Source organism: Vanellus vanellus, assembly GCF_965231255.1.
Source record: "Vanellus vanellus genome assembly, chromosome: 25".
Lineage (NCBI taxonomy): Eukaryota > Metazoa > Chordata > Aves > Charadriiformes > Charadriidae > Vanellus > Vanellus vanellus.
In genome coordinates, this window is record NC_138930.1 from 1,829,874 (window position 1) to 1,849,352 (window position 19,479).

The 19,479-nt window shown below is 49.9% G+C and overlaps 2 protein-coding genes across 2 annotated transcripts; one reads left to right on the forward strand and one right to left on the reverse strand.

Moving 5' to 3' along the window:
• Positions 1 to 6,829: 6,829 nt before the first annotated feature.
• Positions 6,830 to 11,954, reverse strand: DDX49 (DEAD-box helicase 49; the record flags this gene model as incomplete). The annotated part of the gene is made up of 13 exons (XM_082495470.1): positions 6,830 to 7,110; positions 7,406 to 7,477; positions 7,886 to 7,974; positions 8,577 to 8,651; positions 9,005 to 9,102; positions 9,874 to 9,950; positions 10,072 to 10,147; positions 10,493 to 10,633; positions 10,775 to 10,962; positions 11,064 to 11,185; positions 11,448 to 11,533; positions 11,632 to 11,755; positions 11,840 to 11,954. 13 exons carry the CDS (start codon positions 11,952 to 11,954, stop codon positions 6,934 to 6,936), a joined length of 1,440 nt encoding a protein of 479 aa, XP_082351596.1. The 3' UTR covers positions 6,830 to 6,933.
• A 236-nt stretch (positions 11,955 to 12,190) lies between these two features.
• Positions 12,191 to 18,001, forward strand: COPE (COPI coat complex subunit epsilon). Its single transcript, XM_082495554.1, has 10 exons — positions 12,191 to 12,339; positions 12,686 to 12,748; positions 13,186 to 13,286; positions 13,491 to 13,643; positions 14,118 to 14,171; positions 14,631 to 14,712; positions 15,782 to 15,937; positions 16,212 to 16,280; positions 16,771 to 16,845; positions 17,373 to 18,001. Exons 1-10 carry the CDS (start codon positions 12,214 to 12,216, stop codon positions 17,418 to 17,420), a joined length of 927 nt encoding a protein of 308 aa, XP_082351680.1. The 5' UTR covers positions 12,191 to 12,213; the 3' UTR covers positions 17,421 to 18,001.
• The last annotated feature ends 1,478 nt before the right edge of the window (positions 18,002 to 19,479 follow it).

A 19,479-nucleotide genomic window follows, 5' to 3' on the forward strand; every position in this document is an offset into this window, starting at 1 on the left:
ATCTGTCCTCTGCTCAGCATTTGTTAGAAGTCTTTTATTGAGGCGTTGCAGGGCAGTGTGATGGATGGTTCTGGGAGGCACTTTCCGTTGCAGTCTTCCCTCCTAAACTAATGAAAACCCATTTGTCACCGGCTATTTCCACAAATGCCCTAAATCTGCGGTTAGCGATGAGACAACCCTGCCGTAGATGGTATAGCAGCAAAGCACTAATTTCATCTGTCCCACTCTAGTGAGCATTTAAAAAGGACTTTCAATTGTGTTTCTGAAGAGCAGCGCTCTAACACATCCCCACCGTGCACTTTCCGACCCTCACCCCTTCCCCCTTTATGCTTCTCTTGCTTCAAAAGGAGAAAATCTTCTGTTACAAAAGCCAGCGCGGAATGGCAAGGCTGCAGTTTGACGTTTGCTTCTGTCTCACAATAACAATTACTGTCAGCAACTAAATAACAGCGGCTTCCTTGCTGGAGGAGAAGTGCTGCTGATTGCAGGTACCTTGAGAGACCTAATTCTTTTGGCAAATTAGGATCTTAATTATTCATAGAAAACCTAGACAGAACATTAATAAAGGGAACACGGGGGAAAATGGCTCACGTGTGAGATCAGGGTGAACAAATAAAATAATCTTGCAACCGTCCCCTCTTTGCACGACGCTGCGATGAACAGCAGCAAGGTGCGATGCCGTGCTCTGCATCCACACCCCGGACAAGGTCCTTCTGACCCGCTCAGCAAGAGGAAACGAAGCTTCGCTATTACAGGACGTGCCAGTAACAGAGCCTCAGAAAAAGGATGTGTCTAATGCAAACTCCATCTGACAGATGCCAATAGGAATGCAAATGCGGTCCAGACGCAGAGAGCTGGCCTGGCAGAGTGGCAGACCACCAGCAGCTCTGCCACTGCCTCGCTCTGCAAGCTCCCTCGCCTCTCCGGGCTTTGATTCCTCCTCCTCCTCCGCAGAGTGGATAATTACCCTCCCTAAAGGACCACTGGACTTAAATTACTAGCATCTGCAAGGTGCCTGGAGATCCAAGAGAAGGGAAGGTTAGCACAGGCCAGACTGGTTAATGCCTTAGGTCGGCTGAGTGATTTTAAATGAGAGGTAAATCTCTTCCCAAAAAGCCGCTGCGGAGCCCCTGGTAACGCATGTTGTGGTGTTAGGCGGCCTCACATCAAATTTACTTAACAGATTGTCATTGCTATCTGTATTTTTGTCAGAATGCGCTAAAGCGAGTTCTTGGTGGAAGGAAAGCGAGGAGGCGCTTTGTTTTAAATCTCCAAAGGATTGAACTTAATGGCAATTTGTAATTAAATGGCACCATTAATGAAAAATAGGTGACCTAACCCTTTTGAGCTGCTGCATCTGGGCTGCAGAGATCAGCTGCTCTGTTACTCAGAGGATAGGTTATTTTTAGTTCAGAAATGGTCTGTTTACACTTGACAGCACAGGCAAAGCGTACTCTGCGAGTGTAACACCCCCTGCACATGCACACGCTGGAAGACAATTTCCATGTGCTCCAGAGAAGGCGATGAAATGTGTGTTTTGTGAAATGTCTACAAAAGCGTAATAAAGCCCCCAAATCCAGCGAGGTTCACAGTCCCCTTTCCCAGAGTAATTTATAATTATTATCGTTATTAGATTGTGGTGTGTAAAGGCAGTTTCTGCTCCAAGGGAAAAAGAACACGAGCTACGGCGCTAATCATCTCTGCACAAGGTCCTGCCTCCTCCGTCAGCTTCCCTCCAGCCGACCAAAAAAGCAGCAGCTGGAATACTGCTGGAAATGAGACACTTGTTGTAAGAGCAAGCAACACCTCAGACACAGGAGACACGGCAGCTCCAGCAACAGGTAATCCGAAGGAGCAACACTCACACGTTGCAGTCAGTTCGCAGCTGAAGCATCGTTTGCAGCCGCTCAGCTCCCTGGGCTCCGCTGAGCGCAAGCCTGGGGAGTGAGAACCGAAGGTACCAAATTCAGTTTCCTTGGATGCCGCTGTCACCTGCAGCTGTAGGACGTTGCCAGGTGGAAAGGGGCAGGGGGCTGGTATCCCCTCCATCCCTGCGATGTGCAGGGAAGGGCTCTGCAGGCCCCACGTGTCCCCTTTATAGGTGACGGGGACTCGCTCAGGCTGCCGCAAATGTGAATTGTCAGCCCGTGACACGTACCCCGTCCTGCATTCTGCACGCGTGTGACACTGTGTGCTCTGGAGAGAACAGCGCAGCCTCTCTGCCTCGGCACTAACTCCTCACCCTGTTGCTCGCTTGTTTTTCCCAAGGGCTGGTAGAACAACAAGCGAGAGAGGATGCTGTAGAGAGTCTCTGCCGTCTGTTCCCACCGATGTTGGGCTAACAGGGTTTCAGCTCCCAGCAGGCGACAGACAGAAAACATTTCACTGTAGCCTTACTGGCTGGAGGTATTAATGTCCAGACCTTGTTATGGGTAGATGAAAACAGTGTCTGAGCCTGGAGACTGGTGGCAGGAGTGCCACCTCTCCTGTAGTCTCAACATGGGGGCAGCACAGCTTGTGATGTTTGGGCTCTGGAATTTAAGAATGACGCTGGGAAGCACTGAGCAGAGGTGGAGGGATGGGGATGAACCGCTGCAACAGGCTAGTGCTGTGCTCACCTCTTCGCAAGGACAGAGCAGAGTCTTCTGCCCCTTAACAACTGCTCTCCCTCCCAGAGGAGATGGGAATCCAAAGCAAGTCATGCAGGGATGCGTTCCCAGGAGACGGAGCTGCTGCAGGGAGTGAGAGATGGGTATGAATCAAACAGAGCCAGCAGGGAGATTTTTGTAGCACAGAAGAAAAAAAAAATAATCCAGGTATTCCTTTCCTCTGTGCCATTTTTGGAGTTACGACGCTGGCAGGGAGGAACTGGGGAAGTTAAGAGTGTCAAGTGTGTCATACCCAGAGTGAAGACACATGTCCGGGCAGCTGCAGTCAAGCCCTAAATGAGGGTGTGCCACGGACGAGGAGTTGAATCAGGAAATTCTGGCAGGGAAGAGCTTTAAGGTGCAGCAGGGAAGGTGAAGGTTCAACAAAGAAACTGCACGGAGCTGGGAGGAGAGCCCTGGAACGGAGAAGGCAGCAAAGCTACAACGGAGGGACTCGGGATCTGTTCTGCCCTGCGAGTAAAGGGAAGGTGCTGAGGCTGGAAGTGCTGACCCGGGAGGATCCCACCAGTGGCAGCACCCAGCTGGGACCCCACTGCTGCATGGGCCGTGCTTGGGGACGGGCAGCCCTGTCCCCCGCACTGCCTCTATGCCTTCTCAAGCTGAATCTTTAACATCCAGCTGCCCAACTGAGGCGCCCTGTGCTGTATTTCCCTCTGACCGAGGACCAGGGCCAGCAGCGAGGGTGTCCCGAGCACACCAATGGCCATCTACCGGGTAACCTGACGGTGGGCCCCCCCCCCCCGGGCTGCACGCAAGCTGCCCCAGGAGATGGGCTTGGAAAGGAAAAGGCCGTTCCTGGTAGAAAAGCTTGTTAAGCAGCTTTTTAGGGCTTTCAGAACAGCTGAGTTTGTGTTTGTGAAGAGCATCCAAAGGTAAAGCAGCAGCTGATACAGTGCAGGCTGGACCAGGGAGATTTTGGACGGCAAGAAGAAGCCACGTGGAGGCACAGCTGCGTTAAACGCACGCAGAGATGGTGTGTGTGCACCAAGCGCAGCCCCTGCGAGGGGAGGGATGAAAATGGCTGCACCTGCAGCAGCAAAGCTGGAACACCAGCTCCGGTGCAGCACTGCTGTCTCAGAAGAGAGAAATCAAAAGCTCGGCCCAAAGATTACCCCAGACTAGTTCACCGCAGCTGCCTTTTCTTCGTGGTGGACACCCAGAGCTTTCCTGCCTGATACAGCGTCCACAGATGAAGGGGATGGCAGCTCCTGAGGGCGACTGCCCTGTTGCCAAACCTGTCCCCGCTTCCACGTCTCCGTGCTCAGCACAACTGCCAGTGGTGCCAATTTATCAAATACTGTATATCTCACCTAGGAGGATCCCGGCCTCTCCCTTCTCCATGCAAAACGTATGGGAAGCACTCCTCAGATGCCCATTTCTCCCTATGAGGGGCAGAAATGAGGGAAAATGCTCCAGGAACAAATATTTCCTTAAACACACACAAAGCAGCCGGTCTTGGCATGTGCCTACAGACCCATTGGCATAAAGGGCAGCCAGAATTGCCCTGGGAGGGGGGAGGCAGAGGAGCATGTGCTTTGCCGATTCCCTCGGAGCAGCGGGGACGGGTGACGGTTTCACACCCAGAGGAGACAGGAGGATGAGGAGGGCTGGCATGGGGGCAGTAGCGTCCCCTCGCACACAGCCCCCCACACCAGCGTGGTGTTGAGCAGCCAGGCAGGGTCCGGGTGAGAGAAGAGGCAGCAATCAGAGATGCTTGAATGGAGAAGTTTCCATGGCAACCCAGCCAGGGGAACCCCCCCAGAGCCGGGGAGCTTGGGCTGATGGAGGGGTGAGAGCAGGGCGAGTGGAAGGCACGCGGCGAGAGGCGACGGTGTGCTCGGCCACGGTGGGACGTAAAAAGGCAGCCGTGCTCGGGCCAGTTTTCATACAACACAGACGGATGTGAGCGAGCGCCTGCTTGGGGGACCGTGGGCAGAGCGTGGTTTTACAGCCAAGACGCAATCTAGGCTGTGATGAGGAGGAAGTCCTTATATCCCTAGGGGATCCCAAAGGTTTATGACAATGCTTAGAAACCCCACAATGGAATATCCTACTGGCGGGGGGGGGTGGGGGGGGTGGCAGGGGCAGCACTGACAGCATGTACAGAAATGTCACCCAATGTCCTTTCGCCCTGGGGAAGATCTAAATTCCCAATTTAAGGCATCTTTCTACATCCCAGCTAGCACAGCAACCTCTTTTTCTTCTCGACCACTCCCAAAACTGATTATCTGAAGCAAGAACATCTAGTCAGCACTACAGAGAGCTCTCATTTCCAGCACGTGTCCTACCCTCGCAGAGAAGGCTGCTCAAGACAGACAAGGGATGTATTAAAAGGAATTTTGAATAAAGCATCAAGACAGGAGCCTTGATCAATCCCCACATGTCACATGTGGAAGGAGACAAACAGAGAAACCCCCACCAGGCTGAAGCAAAGACACTTCAGACAGCAGGTTAAGACGTGTCTGCGAGAGGGAGGGGAACAACTGACACTCAAAGGCAGTATCATCACCCTCCCCAGGAAGGCAGGAGCAGCCTGTCCCAGAGAGGATATCTTTTTAATCTACAGCTAACAGGCTTGCTCCACAAATTAGCATGCACGAGGCTGTAGAAGCATTTAGTATTCAGAAAGCATCGGTCTGATACAAACCTATTTGCTGCTGCTGCTGCAGCAGCTGCCACCGGTGACAACGAGCTGTGCTACGAGGCAGGCTGGCGAGCGTTCTTCCTTCCTGGAGGGCACCCAAGAGGACAAAGCGAGGAGGAACACATCCAGGCATCTCCGAGACCCCAGTCGGTACCACACCCGTCTTGCCTGCCACCAGGCAGCAGATGGACCCGCACCTCCCAAGCCCACGTCAGCGCTGCCCTGCGTGGTCTGAAGGCACCAGGAGGCCCTGCTGTGGGTGGCAACACCAGCTGTCCTCTGCAGGACCTCACCGCGCACAGACTGCGCTCGAGTCAGGCAAAGGCACCACAGGGACTGTGTGCTCCCAGGAACGGAGCTGGGACTGAGAGACGTAACACCCACAAGAAGCTCAATCCTTATCCAACTCATCTCTTGAAATAAAACTGATTTTATCTCCAAGCTGTTTGCCCACACAAGTACTGCTCCCCGCCCCTGAGATCCCACAACTCCCCCAAGTGTTGGAGAAGGTCAAAAATCCAGCACTTGTTGCAATAAATATTTATTTGGGCACTGACCATAGAAACTATTTTTGTAAGCCAGAGGACAGAAATAACAGATCTTCTGTCTTGAGTCATAGAAAGCTCTGACCATTAGAGAAGGCACTGAGGATCGAACCTGACAGCAGAACAGAGCTGGCCAAACTCTGGCCTGAGCTCCTCTGGGATTTTCAGTTCTGTCTCCATAGGGAAACACAACTGTTTCTTAGAAGAGCTCAGCCCCCTCCAGCCTAACCAACCTCCTGTTCCAAACATACAAAATGCAAAGCTACACAGGGAGGCCCAGAAATGTACAGAGCAGACCCAAATATAAACCGCTCTGGTTACTCCTGGACGGTACGAGAAACAAAGCAATCCTACTCCTGTGGTTCTTTCTGTGACAGAAATGGTCTTTGAACTGACTGATCATCCCGAAAAACAGTCCCCAGCAGCCCTGGTCTCCAAACCATGACTCCACTACCCCTATGGACAGCAGCCCAGGGCTGGAGTCTGAGCCAAGGCAGACAATCGCGGGCAGGAGTATCACTTAAATGTACAAAGCAGAATTATCCCCAAAAGACCCCAGGACCAGCCACACAATGCAACCTCCCCACATGTTCCAGGAATTTTCCGCTCAGAGAACTCTGGGCTATGGCACAGATAAAGGCTGAGCTCATTTTGTCACAGTATTTTTAGACTCTGGCTCAGGGGAGAATCTGTTGATATAAAAAAGTGAGCGGCAAGCACCAGCCCTTGAAAGGGAAAGAGCAATGACTGAATGAAGGGGGAAGAGAGAGACGATCTTTATTTCCCTTCACATCACCAAGAATTCAGGTCTGGCCTCTCCTTTGCTGGAGGAAGGAAAAAGAGGAGACTGATGCAGCCTGCCAGGAAGGGCCCAAGCCAGCAGCACTATGCAGGAAGGAAAAAGAGCTGAGACCGTTTATCAAAGTGTCCCTTCTCCCCTCACCCACCTTCCCCATACTCTCCAACACCGATTTCAGGTCAAAAGTGTCCACATTAAAACGTATTAGATCCCAGTACTCCCAAAGCAGCAGCAACGTCAGGGCAGTCCGAGCCAAGCAAGTCAGCCCAGAGGATGTTATTTTTCTTCCGTAGCATGTAGTCTGTTCCGCCGCTCCATCTTCTTCTGCAGTTTCCTCTTCAGCTGCAGTTGCTTTTTCTTCTGCAGCGTCTGCTGGATCTTCTCACGGCACTGCTTGTTTTTCTTCCTGATCTTGGCTAGCTCTGCCTTCCTTTTTGCCTCCAGATCTGGATCCTGCAATGGCAAATGCCAGGACACTAGTGACATGCCTAGGGACAGTGCCAGCCCCTTCGCCTTTCCTAGATGCCCATGCTGCTTTCTAGCCCGCGACTGAGTAAGCTGCAAAAGTCAGACGTTACTCCAATGCACTTTTTAATATCAGTCACCCTTTAAGATAGAATTTCCCTACCCCAAAGGGGAGTGAGGTGGACACACCACAGCAGCAAGGGAGGAACTGTCATTTCTTTTCCACATCGATGGCATTATGCCAGCTACTGATCAAAGTAGTTTATTTAGCAGCAACTCTCACCTTCCCTTCAAGGATCATTTGTTTCCGCTTATTTATTTCTTTCTTCTCATCAAAATCCATTCCCTCCAGTTCCTGTCAAAGCACAAATACAGCAGGGCAGTCAGTAACCACATACCAAGTCTGACACGGAGAAAAGCAGTGCAGCCCTAAAAGGTGAGCAGAACCTCACCAGTGTGCACACAACCGATAGCCTCCAGACCTTCCCCCCAAAGTATCAGCCTCAACGCTCAGCAGCATAAAAATGCTGCAAAAATGTGCAATAATAGAGCAAACCCAGGGAAGATAACTAAAACAACCCTCAACACGCATACATCCGAGTGCTTCCACTAGAAAAGGGAAAAAAAATTCTTATTTATGTGCGCAAGAGCAAAGCTATGTATCCAGAGATGCACATTAGACTGCAACAAATCTCCTGGTTGCACCCAGCTGCCCGAGATCTCCAGTCCTCTGAGCAAAGGGGCTTCACGTTTGCACACTTACTATTTCACACTGCCTCCTGGTGACGTTCACTTGGGTGAGGATGTCAAGCACAGGCTGCTCCTCCACAGAGAACTCCTGCAGCTTCAGTTCTAGATCAGGGCGAGACATTTACAGATCACGGCTGGTTACAAAATCGGGGGCAGATTCTCAACTAGTAAAAAACCCAATATAGTTCTACTGATTATCAGTGGAATTGTTGTCATATACTACAATCACTCTGACTTCTCCAGGCCTACAACAAAGGATTAAATCCTCCCCTCTGCCTACAATTCCCTATAGTGCAAGTTAATTAGGTCTACTTCCTCAAAAAAACCCTGAAGTCTGAACCTATGCAAAACAACCTGTTCTTTTTGTCCACCTCAGCATACACAGTAGCAAGGAAGGAAGGAAGAAGCTGTCTGCTTTAATAAAATGTTACAGAAAGAGTTCAACACACTGTTTCTCCACTAGAAATAGCAGGAAGAGAAACAGGTTCGTGCCTGGCACACTCAAGAGCAGAATCAAAGCTCATGGAGATTCAACCGCTCCTACTTTTTTTCAAGCCTTAACCACAACAGGGAAGAGAAACCATTTTATGCTGACGTTCTGGATCATACATTCTGCACTGATGAAATCAGTGCTGTAAGGACCACAAGCACAAAGCAACATATGTGATCTTACACTTTAGCAGCATTAATGGTGCTCTACTTACTGATTTCCTCCTCAATAGCATGTACGAGATGGATGTCGTACTGCGTCACCAGTGTAATAGCTATTCCTTTCCGACCTGGATGATGAAAACACAGTGATGTATGAATCTTGACAAGCAGAGGGAGATGAAGCCTAACCCACGCCAAATTCCATCCATCCCCAGGAGTCGGTCTAGCACATTATGGTGACAGGGTGCGCAGAGGGGTCTTTATTTGCCCTGAAAAATCAGTTAGCTATTGGTGCAGATCAGACACAACTCAGGGTGAGCCATCGTTGCAATCTTAAGGCAGGACGCTGAGCAGATCTGGCGCTGACTGTAAAGACTGCGCTGCAGCTGCTGTGAAGCCTCCTCGCACCCATTCAGGGCTCAGCCCCAGCACTGGGATCCCAGTTTTAGCCAGAAAATGGCACACGTGTTTCCCTGCTCACCCGCACGGGCTGTCCGGCCAACCCGGTGAATGTAGATTTTCGGCAGGCCGGGAGTGTTGTGATTGATGACAACCTGTACTGTAGGAATGTCCAAACCTCTGGAATGCAGGGAAAGAGAACAGAAGTTGAGAAATACGGTTTTAATATACGCAGTCTAAGTTCCTGTCCTCTGCTTTCTCCCAAGAGCCCTGTGTTCTCATTAATATAGTTTTTATTGCCTCAGGACAATTCTAGGACAAACTCTCTCCTCATGCAACTCTCCAATAGTCACAAAACGCAATGTCACCTTGCAGCCTGCCGCTCCCTCCTAGACCCAGAGACCACGCTAAGCCTCATGGAAATCATTCCCCTGCTAGAACACACACCCCCTGCTGCAGCAGAACAAGCCAGGGTCAAAGCTCCGTCACACATAAGCGGGCTCCAGAACATCGCTCAGAGGTGCTCTGCAATGGAAGTGAACCACCCTGTCCTACCCAAGGGGGGGAAATGAAAGCTCTCCTCTTGCTAAACCCAGCCTAATCTCCACAGTGGTTCTGGTGCTTAAGAAGCAGGCTTAAAACCTTTGGCAGCAGAAACCATGTTTTTCCCTTAGAATCATAGAATTGTCTAGGTTGGAAGGGACCTTTAAGAACATCAAGTCCAACCATTAACCTAACACTACCCAAAGCACCACTAAACCACATGTCCCTCAGCACCACGTCTACGTGTCTTTTAAATGTCTCCAGGGATGGTGATTCCACCACTTCCCTGGGCAGCCTGTTCCAATGGTTGATAACCCTTTCTGTGAATAAGTTTTTCCTAATATCCATCCTAAACCTCCCCTGGCGTATCTTAAGGCCATTTCCTCTTGTCCTAACTGTGTCCCTTACCTGGCAGCAACATCAGTGGCAATGAGAATCTTAAAGATGCTGGACTTGAACTTTGCTAAAGCTGCAAATCGTTGCCGCTGTAAAGAGAAAAGTCTGTATGAGGGATGTTGTGATCCACAGGAACTGTAGGACCTGGACAAATGTCTGGCTCGGGGATGCAGCTGAAGCATCTGGCTCCTAGATCTGTCCGTCACTCACCTGTTTCATCATGGAATGCAGAGCTATAGAAGGGAAGTTGTATTTCCTGAGCATCATGTTCAACACCTGGCAGTCCCTTGAAGGGGAAAAAAAAATAATAATCAGAATATAACAGGGAAACATAAAGCTGATGGATCAGGACAGAGCTGGGGTTCCTTGGGAAGCTCTTGCACTACAGTTACAACACCGTTAGTTACTGAAGCGCTCTGAGGGAGGCAGGGAAATGGGACACCCACTCCACACCCGCTCACCCCTAAGACTGCTCAAAGGAAAAGGTCTTTCTCTACCAAATTTCAGAATAGACTAAGGAAGCAAATACCATCCCAGCCTAACACCCAATAAAGTGGGAATTCAGAGTCTCAACTAGAAATCTAAAGTCACACGTACATTAAGAGCAATCAGGAGGAATAATGCCACTCACTTGCAGGTTTTGGTAAAGATAATAATAGCCCAGTCGCTGTGCTCGTCATGAAAGGTCTGAATTAAATGGACAAGGTACGCGTCCTTGATTGCTTCAGGCACAAGCAAGTAGCGTTGGTCTAATTCATCCACTGTCCGCACCCTGTCGGGAAGGGAAGGCAAAGCACCGGGAAGCACCGGTTTGGCAAGTGAAGATGGAACACAAGGGAAAAACAGTGAAGAGAAAAGATAACGAAGAGGCAACGGGATTCTCATCTGCTCAGTAGAGTGGATGAAGACTTACTCGGACACAGCCTCCCAGAAGAATGGTCTGTTTGCGGCCAGGCTCTTCAGCTCGTTCAGTGTATCGGTTAGCGTGGCGCTGAACAGCAACGTTTGCCTGCGTGCCGGAACAGCCTCCAGAATCACCTCCAGGTCCGCGGTGAAGTCAGCACAGCCCTGCTCCAACAATCGGTCAGCTTCATCCAAAATCTAGGCACAGCAAAAAATAAATTAAAATAAACCCGCACACATACCTACACAGCCAGAGACCTTAACAACATTTTAAAAAAAGCTCTAGAAAATTGCCTTACCAAGAACTTTAGTTTTTTAAGGCTGAAAGTGTTGGAACTGCGGAGGTGATCTGCCAGCCTGCCGGGAGTAGCGATGACAACGTGGGGTTTACGGGAGAGCTCCAGTGCCTGTGCCACCATATCTGCACCAAGAACCACAAAGCTGAGTTACAGGCAACTGAACACGGACACTAAAATCGTTTGGTCTCTAAAGCCGGAAAACTTCGCTCTCCTTATTCCCATCACCCTTCGCTGCCTTGGGGACTGGATAACAGCTCCTCAGCACACAGAAAACAAACCCTGTGGAAAGGGGGCCTCCCCGGGAGCTCTGCTCTTTCCCCACCCGACCGTACCGGGGCCGCAGGGGAACGGTGGAGGCTCCGACCCCCGCGCATTGGCACTCACCCAGGCCGCCCACCACCACGCAGTCCTTCAGGCCGAGGGGCTTCCCCAGGACGCGGAACTGCTCGGCGATCTGGTACGCTAGCTCCCTGCCGGGGAGGAGAGAGATGAAACGGGGCCGGCCCGCCGCGGCGGCGCCTTCCAGAACCGGCTCTCCCGGTCCGGGCCCTCCCGGGCCGCTCCGTACCTGGTGGGCGTCAGCACCAGGCAGAAGATACCATAGGGGTCCTCGGAGAGCACCTGCAGCACGGGCAGCACAAAGGCCGCCGTCTTGCCGCTGCCCGTCTTGGCGCAGCCCAGGCAGTCGCGACCTGCGAGGGAAGCAAAAGGACGGGGACCGTCAGCACTCATTACCGGCGGTACCGGGCGCGGGAGGGGGGAGGGGGCGTACTCACCCTGCAGCACGGGCGGGATGCAGGCGGCCTGCACGGGCGTGGGCCGGCTCAGCCCCACCTGCCGCGCCTGCTCCGCCAGCCACGGCGACAGCCCCAGCGCCCGGAACTCCGCCATGGCCGTCCCCGTCTGTACCTGGCGCTTCCGGCCGCGCGTCACCGCGTGCGCGTCCGCCCGCCCACCCCTCCCTCTCATTGGTTGCCTCCTGCTGACCCCACTCCCAGCCTGCCTTGCTCGGCAGCAGCTTCCGGCGCGGTGGTGACGTTTCGCCTCCTTGCGTGCTTATTGGCTGACGCGGGAGGTCTCCATGGAGACTGCGGCTCCCGACAGCCATCGCGGCTCAGCTGCTTCCGGAGACGTGTCTGAGGGGGGGAAAATGGCGTCTGGGGCGGGTGCGGGCACTGCTGGTCAGGGCGGCGACGCTGACGAGCTCTTCGACGTGAAGAACAGCTTCTACATCGGGGCCTATCAGGCCGCCATCAACGAGGCACAGCGGGTCAAGGTGAGGTGGTTCGGAGGGCGGCCACGGTGGCCCTTCGCCCGCGGGTCGGTGCCTCCCTGCGGGACCTACTTCCCCTCGGCCGTTCCGGCGCCTAAAGGCGCGAGTCTGGGGCTCCCCGAGTGCCCTTCGGCCCTGCCTGTCTCGTCTCAGGCGGTTTGCGGTGCTCCCCAACTACCTGCGCTAGCGGGAGGACGCTAGGGTGGAAGGGGGGTCCTGAGAGTGTGTGTGTATGAGGCGGGTACCGTGTCTCTGGGGGAGTCTCGTGTGTGGAGTTGTGCTGTTGCGGGGTCGGGTCATGCCTGTACGGGTCCCTGAGAAAGGCTCTTGTTTCCTGTCGTCCCTTCAGCCCTCTAATCCGGAGAAGGAAGTGGAAAGGGATGTCTTCTTATTCCGAGCCTACATTGCACAGGTGAGGCTGCGAACGCTGATTTTGCAGCAGCACAGTCTGACTGCAGGGCTGGAGTCGAGGAGGTTGTGAGTCTGAGTCCTGTGAAACCAGCATTACACAGTTGGGTAATAATTCCTCCTTCAGCACTGAAGCATAATGCATTCCCTGACAGTAATGGAATTGTGAATGCATTGTGTTGTATGTAGGGTCAGGATGACCTGATGAGAGACCTCTTTGAGAGGTGCTTTTTTATCTTTAAAATGACATATGGGCAAACAGTCCTCTTTGGGGTTATGAAATTTGACTGTGTTTGTAGAGTCTGACATGAGACATAAAGTAGAAATTTGCCGTTCCTGTTTGTTGTTGTTGTTCTAACTGAGGTTTTGGAAAGTAAGTGATTATTTCCCGTGTTCTGAAAAATCAGTAAGTCACAGATTTTTCTTTGTTGCTTTCAACAGAGAAAATATGGTGTTGTCCTGGATGAAATTAAAGCCAATGCTAGTCCTGAGCTCCAAGCGGTGAGGATGTTTGCGGAGTATCTTTCAAATGAGAGTCAAAGGTAAGTCTGATAGTAAGTTGGAACTCAAACCCTGTCCTGCTGGGAATGTGTTTCCATGTGGAAAGTTCATTGTAGAAGTGTGGTCTTTATTGCGATTTTCTGTGATTTTGCTGTGAATCCTAAAAAAGTATTGTGTGAGAGCAGGATCTTTTTGTCTTGCTTAGTAATGAAATACGCCCAAACTCTCACCCTTGCTCTTCATAGGGATGCAATCGTTGCCGATTTGGACAAGAAAATGGCAAAAAGTGTTGATATAGCCAATACTACTTTCTTGCTGATGGCTGCTTCCATCTATTTCCATGACAAAAATCCTGATGCGGCGCTGCGTACTCTGCATCAAGGGGAAAGCTTGGAATGGTGAGTGTAACTCGCCCTGGCGTCACGGAGTCGTGTGCTGGCAAAACCACTCTCTTGCCTTGGGAGAGGTGCCGTAGAAATGGCTGAGGTTTCTAAAAAGCCTTGAAACCATTGAGAAACTGCTTTTGAGCTTTGCCTTCTAAGTAGTAAATGATTTGGTGCTCATCCTACAATATCAAGTGTATTGCTCCCTTGTGAAATGTAAGAACATGATTTATTGATTCGTGTGTGTTCAGAATTGCTGAGATGAGCATTTTGTTGATACAGCGAGGGAGCGCTTGGGAGTTAGGAGCGAGCTTTCTCATCCTGGGTCCTGGTCTGAGAACCACCTGCTCTGTTGGTTCCCCGTGGCGGGGAGGCTTGTCCCTGGGCGCTGGCAGCATGTCTCTTCACTAAGCAGCAGGCTCCGGAGCAAAGCGTAGGGAGCAGTAAAGCCTGCAGTTGTGAAAATCACTCTGCTGTTGTTTGTTGCAGCATGGCCATGATGATACAGATTCTTCTGAAGCTCGACAGGCTTGATCTGGCTCGGTAAGTAAGTTTGTGTCCCTTTGCTTCTTCATGGTGTTCTTGTGACGGGGGGCTTGTTAAGAGAATTTTCATCACTCAACCTCTCCCAGGGTGCAGCGTTTTAATGCCTGCAGTGGACAGAAGATCTTGTGTGGAGGTATGGGTGCGCTGCAAAATGTTTTTATTCTTCAAGTTGCGAAAGTTGTGGTGATAATAGAGCTGGATACAGCTCAAGGAAGAGATGGACCTCTAGCTTTAATCTCGTCTTCAGCAGAATGTCGTTTGAATCTCTGTTCCTGGGTTTCTAACTTCCCATGGGGAAGTAAACCGGGGAGGCCCTTCACAGATTATATCATTAAAATATTAAGAGGTCTGCTACAGTGATGGAAGAGCTGAGAGAAGAAACTACAACCCCTTGTTTCTGTCTTAAAGAAGTCGCCTTGTCTTTCTGGTATGTGATTCCCACTTTTGCTTCTGCAGCAAGGAACTTAAGAAAATGCAGGAGCAAGACGAGGATGCGACTCTTACTCAGCTGGCAACTGCCTGGGTGAACCTGGCCATAGTGAGTATCTTAAATGGGGATAGGCTACAACATTGGAGAAACTTCACTCTGTATCTTGTTCCTGATTGCTCTTTCCATGTCATGCTTTCAGAAAAGCGTGCAGGATTTTTGTTGCTTCTAGGGTGGGATTTTTTTTCCCCTTCCTTCAAGTACACAGGAAATATTGGTAGCTGGCTTCACAAACTAACTGGCTGGTTTGATTGTTGGCTGTGATCTGTGGTCTATGCTCCTTAGCCTTCAGCTTACACAGGGGAAAGTTAGACCACACTTTAATAATTCACAAAACATTATAATATAAAATGGAAAGCTGAAGTGTTATTGGCATCCAAACCTTGCAAATAAACTCCAAGAAAAAAATGTAATTCTCTGCTTAGAGCAGACTGTCTTTAAGCATGTTTGTGAATCAGACAAAAATATACAGTGTTTGGCAGTCCAGATAATCAGGTGATTGAAAATAAGCAGTCTTCTAAAATTCAGTAAAGTCCAAGGTTATGCATGCAGTAACCTGCTATACTATTGAGACTTCTTTTTTTAGCATTCACTTGGTTTTGTTATGAAATCTCTCATATGTAGGCCTTGCCTTACAATAGTGTGGGGCTAGATTTTCCTTAAGATCTGAGTTCCCACAAGAGATCCCACCTCCAATTGGTGAAAGATGCTGCAGGTAGAACCTTTCTGAAAAAGCCAGGTGTCCATATGTGCATTTAATTATAAAAATCTCATTTCATATCCTTTATTATGTTGAACATCTGAAGTGGTTCTTTTGAAGTGGGTTGTTTTTTTTTTTTTTTCATTTTGAATGGAAGCTTGGATCTTTTGATCCTTTAAGTGCTTCTTAATATTTAATATTTTTGCATTTCTTTCATCTAGGGTCTGACAGTGATCTGTTGTGCTACCGCAGATCACATGAATGCCAACAGCTGTTAGCATTGGTGCTTACACATTTTATACCTGTGCTTTATAACCCTGGAAATGAACTTTGCGCTTAGTCCTTCAACCGTGGCGAGAACGTACAGGCCTCTCAGCAGTATGTAGTGAAACTGCGGGTGTTTGTCTCCTCCCTTTGCAGGGCGGTGAGAAGTTACAAGATGCCTATTACATCTTCCAAGAGATGGCAGACAAATGCTCCTCCACCCTCCTCCTGCTTAACGGGCAAGCAGCCTGCTATATGGCTCAGGGCAAGTGGGATGATGCGGAGGGAGTACTTCAGGAGGCGTTGGACAAGGTACTTTCTGGTTTTGCCAGGCAGATTTGCTCTCAGGGGGTTATAGAGTAAAACAGCAAGGACTTTCAGTGTTAAACTTCATGAAAATACCAATATATTGATATATATCGCTAAGGGTGGTTGCTGTTAAGACCTACCTTTTCTTCTACTGTGCCTTTTCCAGTAAAGCGAGCTATGGGTTTGGCAAAACTTGTTCTTGCGGAACTGTGGTGGTTGTTGCACTGGGTGATGGTAGGGTAAGTCAGATCGATCAGGTGATTGTTCTTGTTTTCAGGACAGTGGCCATCCTGAGACCCTGATCAACTTTGTTGTCCTGTCACAGCACCTGGGCAAACCACCAGAGGTGAGGCTTGTTCTGCAGATACGATCAGCCTGTTCCTGCCACAGAGGGCAGGCTGCGTGTCCCAGTGCATGCGGTAACTTTGCTTGGGTTTTGCGGTTTTACAGGTCCTCATCAGGATTGGCATTAACAAAATGGAATAGTTCTGGGGTGGGGGGAGCTCACATCTTCAATATTGAGTAAAGTGTTTGTGGAAATACGGATGGTGTAGACGGTGGTATATACTTGAGAGGAAGGCCTGGGCAGAAGAAGAAGTCTCTTGAGTTCTGAGTTCAGTTCTCGCTGTTTGTTTTCTTGAACCCACTATTTAAGGTCTAATTTTCAATTGTGGAGTATGCGCAGGTCTTACTGGTTTTAACTGGGGCTGCTAACATTCAGGACACTGAGAAAATCAGGTTTTTACTCACTGTAAACAAATGCACTGAAGTGTGATGTTTTAAACTCTTGGCTTCTCCTCATGTTACCTCAATATTTATCTATCTCATCCCATCAGGTTACGAATCGCTATTTGTCACAGTTGAAAGATGCGCATAAAAATCATCCATTCATAAAGGAGTATCAGGCAAAGGTACTAATTACTTCCTCATATAAAACTGAATTTATCATGCCTCGTACCACTGTCTGATGGGGAGAGTGGATTCTTTACCAGTAAACACGACTGCAGCTCTGAGGTCCCTGTTCTTTCTCTCTCACATCACTTGCCAGCAAATTTTCTAGTCCTTGTGCGAGAAACACAAGCCGGGTGTTAGATGAAGGAGTTACGTATCCGAACATGGTAACATCTTAAAAGAATAGCTCTGCGATATGGGTTCTTAATCTGAGTCGGAAGTTTGTTAATGTCAGGCACTATGCTTAAGTAGTGGAAGCATCCTTCTGGAAGGGAGAATTTGGGGAGGAGGAAAGAAGGATAAAGGTAATCGCAAAGGGAAAATGGAACAAAAAAAATTGAGGACTGATACAGGTGATCTTGCTTCTTGGAATTCATTTTGCCTTAGTGAGCTGTCATAGTGGTGTTCTCTTCAGCTAATGTGGCTTTTATTAAATTTTCAGTAAAGTTCAAGACTTGTTAATTTTATTTTTGTTTCTGATTTGAAGGAGAATGACTTTGACCGGCTAGCCATGCAGTACGCCCCCAGCGCCTGAGGAGAGGGCAAGGAGGAGGCTGCGGACCTGCTCTGTGGTACCTTGGGAATGGGGGTTGATGTGCAGAGCCTCTCTGGTAACGGGGAAAAATGCCCTCTGCGAGTCAGTCTGGCTTAACTCCCTGCGGCAGCATCTTGCAGTCCAGCAGGCCAGTGCTAAGCCTGTATATAACACGTAGCTACTGCACTTTGGTAGCTGCACAGCCTGTGTTCGGGCTTACCTGGGTCCTGAACTCTGTTTGAAATCCAGTGCGAATCAAGAGTATGGGACGCTGTACCTTAACATTCCTAATAAAGCCTTTTTCGGGATCTGTGTGCCCCTTAATTTGTGGAATTCAAGTAATTCCACTCTGGGAAGGAGCCCTGTCTTTTGTACCGAGGGTGTACTTGTGGGAAGAGCCTGAAGGTTCATTTTAAGCATCTGCCTTCTGTACATGGATGAATCCTGAGTTATGGACCTTCTTTCATTCTGACTGATGACTCCTCCACTAACTTTGGCATCTGGAAGAAGCATACGCAGCTGTAGGGGTTACTGCTGGTGAGAGGAAAAGCTTCCCCAGAATAAAAATAATCCGATTGTAATAGGCTCAGCCTTAATCTTCAGTTGGTAAAATGCAGTGGCTCATGTCCTGGAGCTGGAACGTATGTCCAACATAATGTGATCCAGCACTATGTGGTGATGCTTTTCTGTAGCCATGGGCTCCTGTGTAGCATTTCAGGCTTCTGTGTGTGTCAGGCGATCGTGTTATATCAGAGATGCGAAGCACAGATGTCCCAAGTGGAACCCTCAGCGTGGACCTCCTGAACTCTTAATATTCCAGTTATCTTTTGGGTTGCGTTTGGGGGGGGACGGGGACGGGGGGGGAGAAGAGGGGTTTATCCGACATTGTGAATGTGTCTAACGGGTTTCCTTTGTGCCCACCTCCCCATGGTTGCTCTGAAAGGGCTCATTGTCTCTTCCCTGGGCTTGTTTAGCGAGCAGCTACTTTGAATGAGGGGTTATTCATGGTCCAGTCTTGAATGAATGTTTCCTTTGTGGAGCTGTCTGAGGGAGACCTGAAAGGGGCTTGTGTGTTCAGGGCAGCCATTCCCCACTTGATGGGCCATGATAAATTGACTTAAAAATGTAAACAATAAAAGCAAGTGGCATAGCAGGAGCCAGCGCTGTCAATGCGAGAAAAGGGGAACATGTTGTTCGGACCTCCGAGAGGAATGGGTTTGTGTTTTCTCATTGCTGCCCCAGACCAATTAGCGAGGTTCCAGAGATCCTGAAGGCAGAACAGCTGTGGTCAGAGGAATGACGAGATGAAACTCATCAATATTTTGTCTTTTTTTCCTGATCAAGCTGGTTCGAGTTACAGTTCCATGAGTTCCAGTGATGATGATTATTGTCTCTTGTAGTAAGAATCCCACTGCTGCAGTTTAGCTGGTGGTTCTGGTGCATTAGGACACAACTGAGCTCCGTTTACTCTTCCATGGCTGAAACCGAACACCGCTGCGCTGCTCCAGCGCCTTTGGTCCGTTGTGAGAAAATTTAAGTGTTGGCATTTTAGGAGTATCTTCATCTTAAACTCACGCTTCTCCTTGCGAGCCAAATGTCTGTTTGTCTGTACGTGACTCTGGATAGATCACTTTTCATTTTAAACATACACCTAACAAGATTTCCGTCCCGTGAATCAGCAGGCAGCCGGAGTGCAAGGTGCCTGCCTTCTGGAGGAGGCAGTCGGTCAGGCCTTTCACCAGGGGTCACCTCTGGGGAGTGTGGGTTTGCATTTTTCAGGTGCATCTCATTATTGCAGAGTTGCCTTAACTGCAGCAGGTGCCCACGTTCAGCTGTGGTGGTGGGGTGAATCATAGACTGGTTTGGGTGGGAAGGGACCTTGAAGCTCATCCAGTCCCACCCCCTGCTCTGGGCAGGGACACCTCCCCCCAGCCCAGGTTGCCCCAAGCTCTGTCCAACCTGGCCTTGACCACCTCCAGGGATGGAGGTGAAACACCCGATCGCTCTTGGCTGAAAGGCTTTGTGAGGAGGGGATGAATCTTCTGCTACTTGGAGGCTT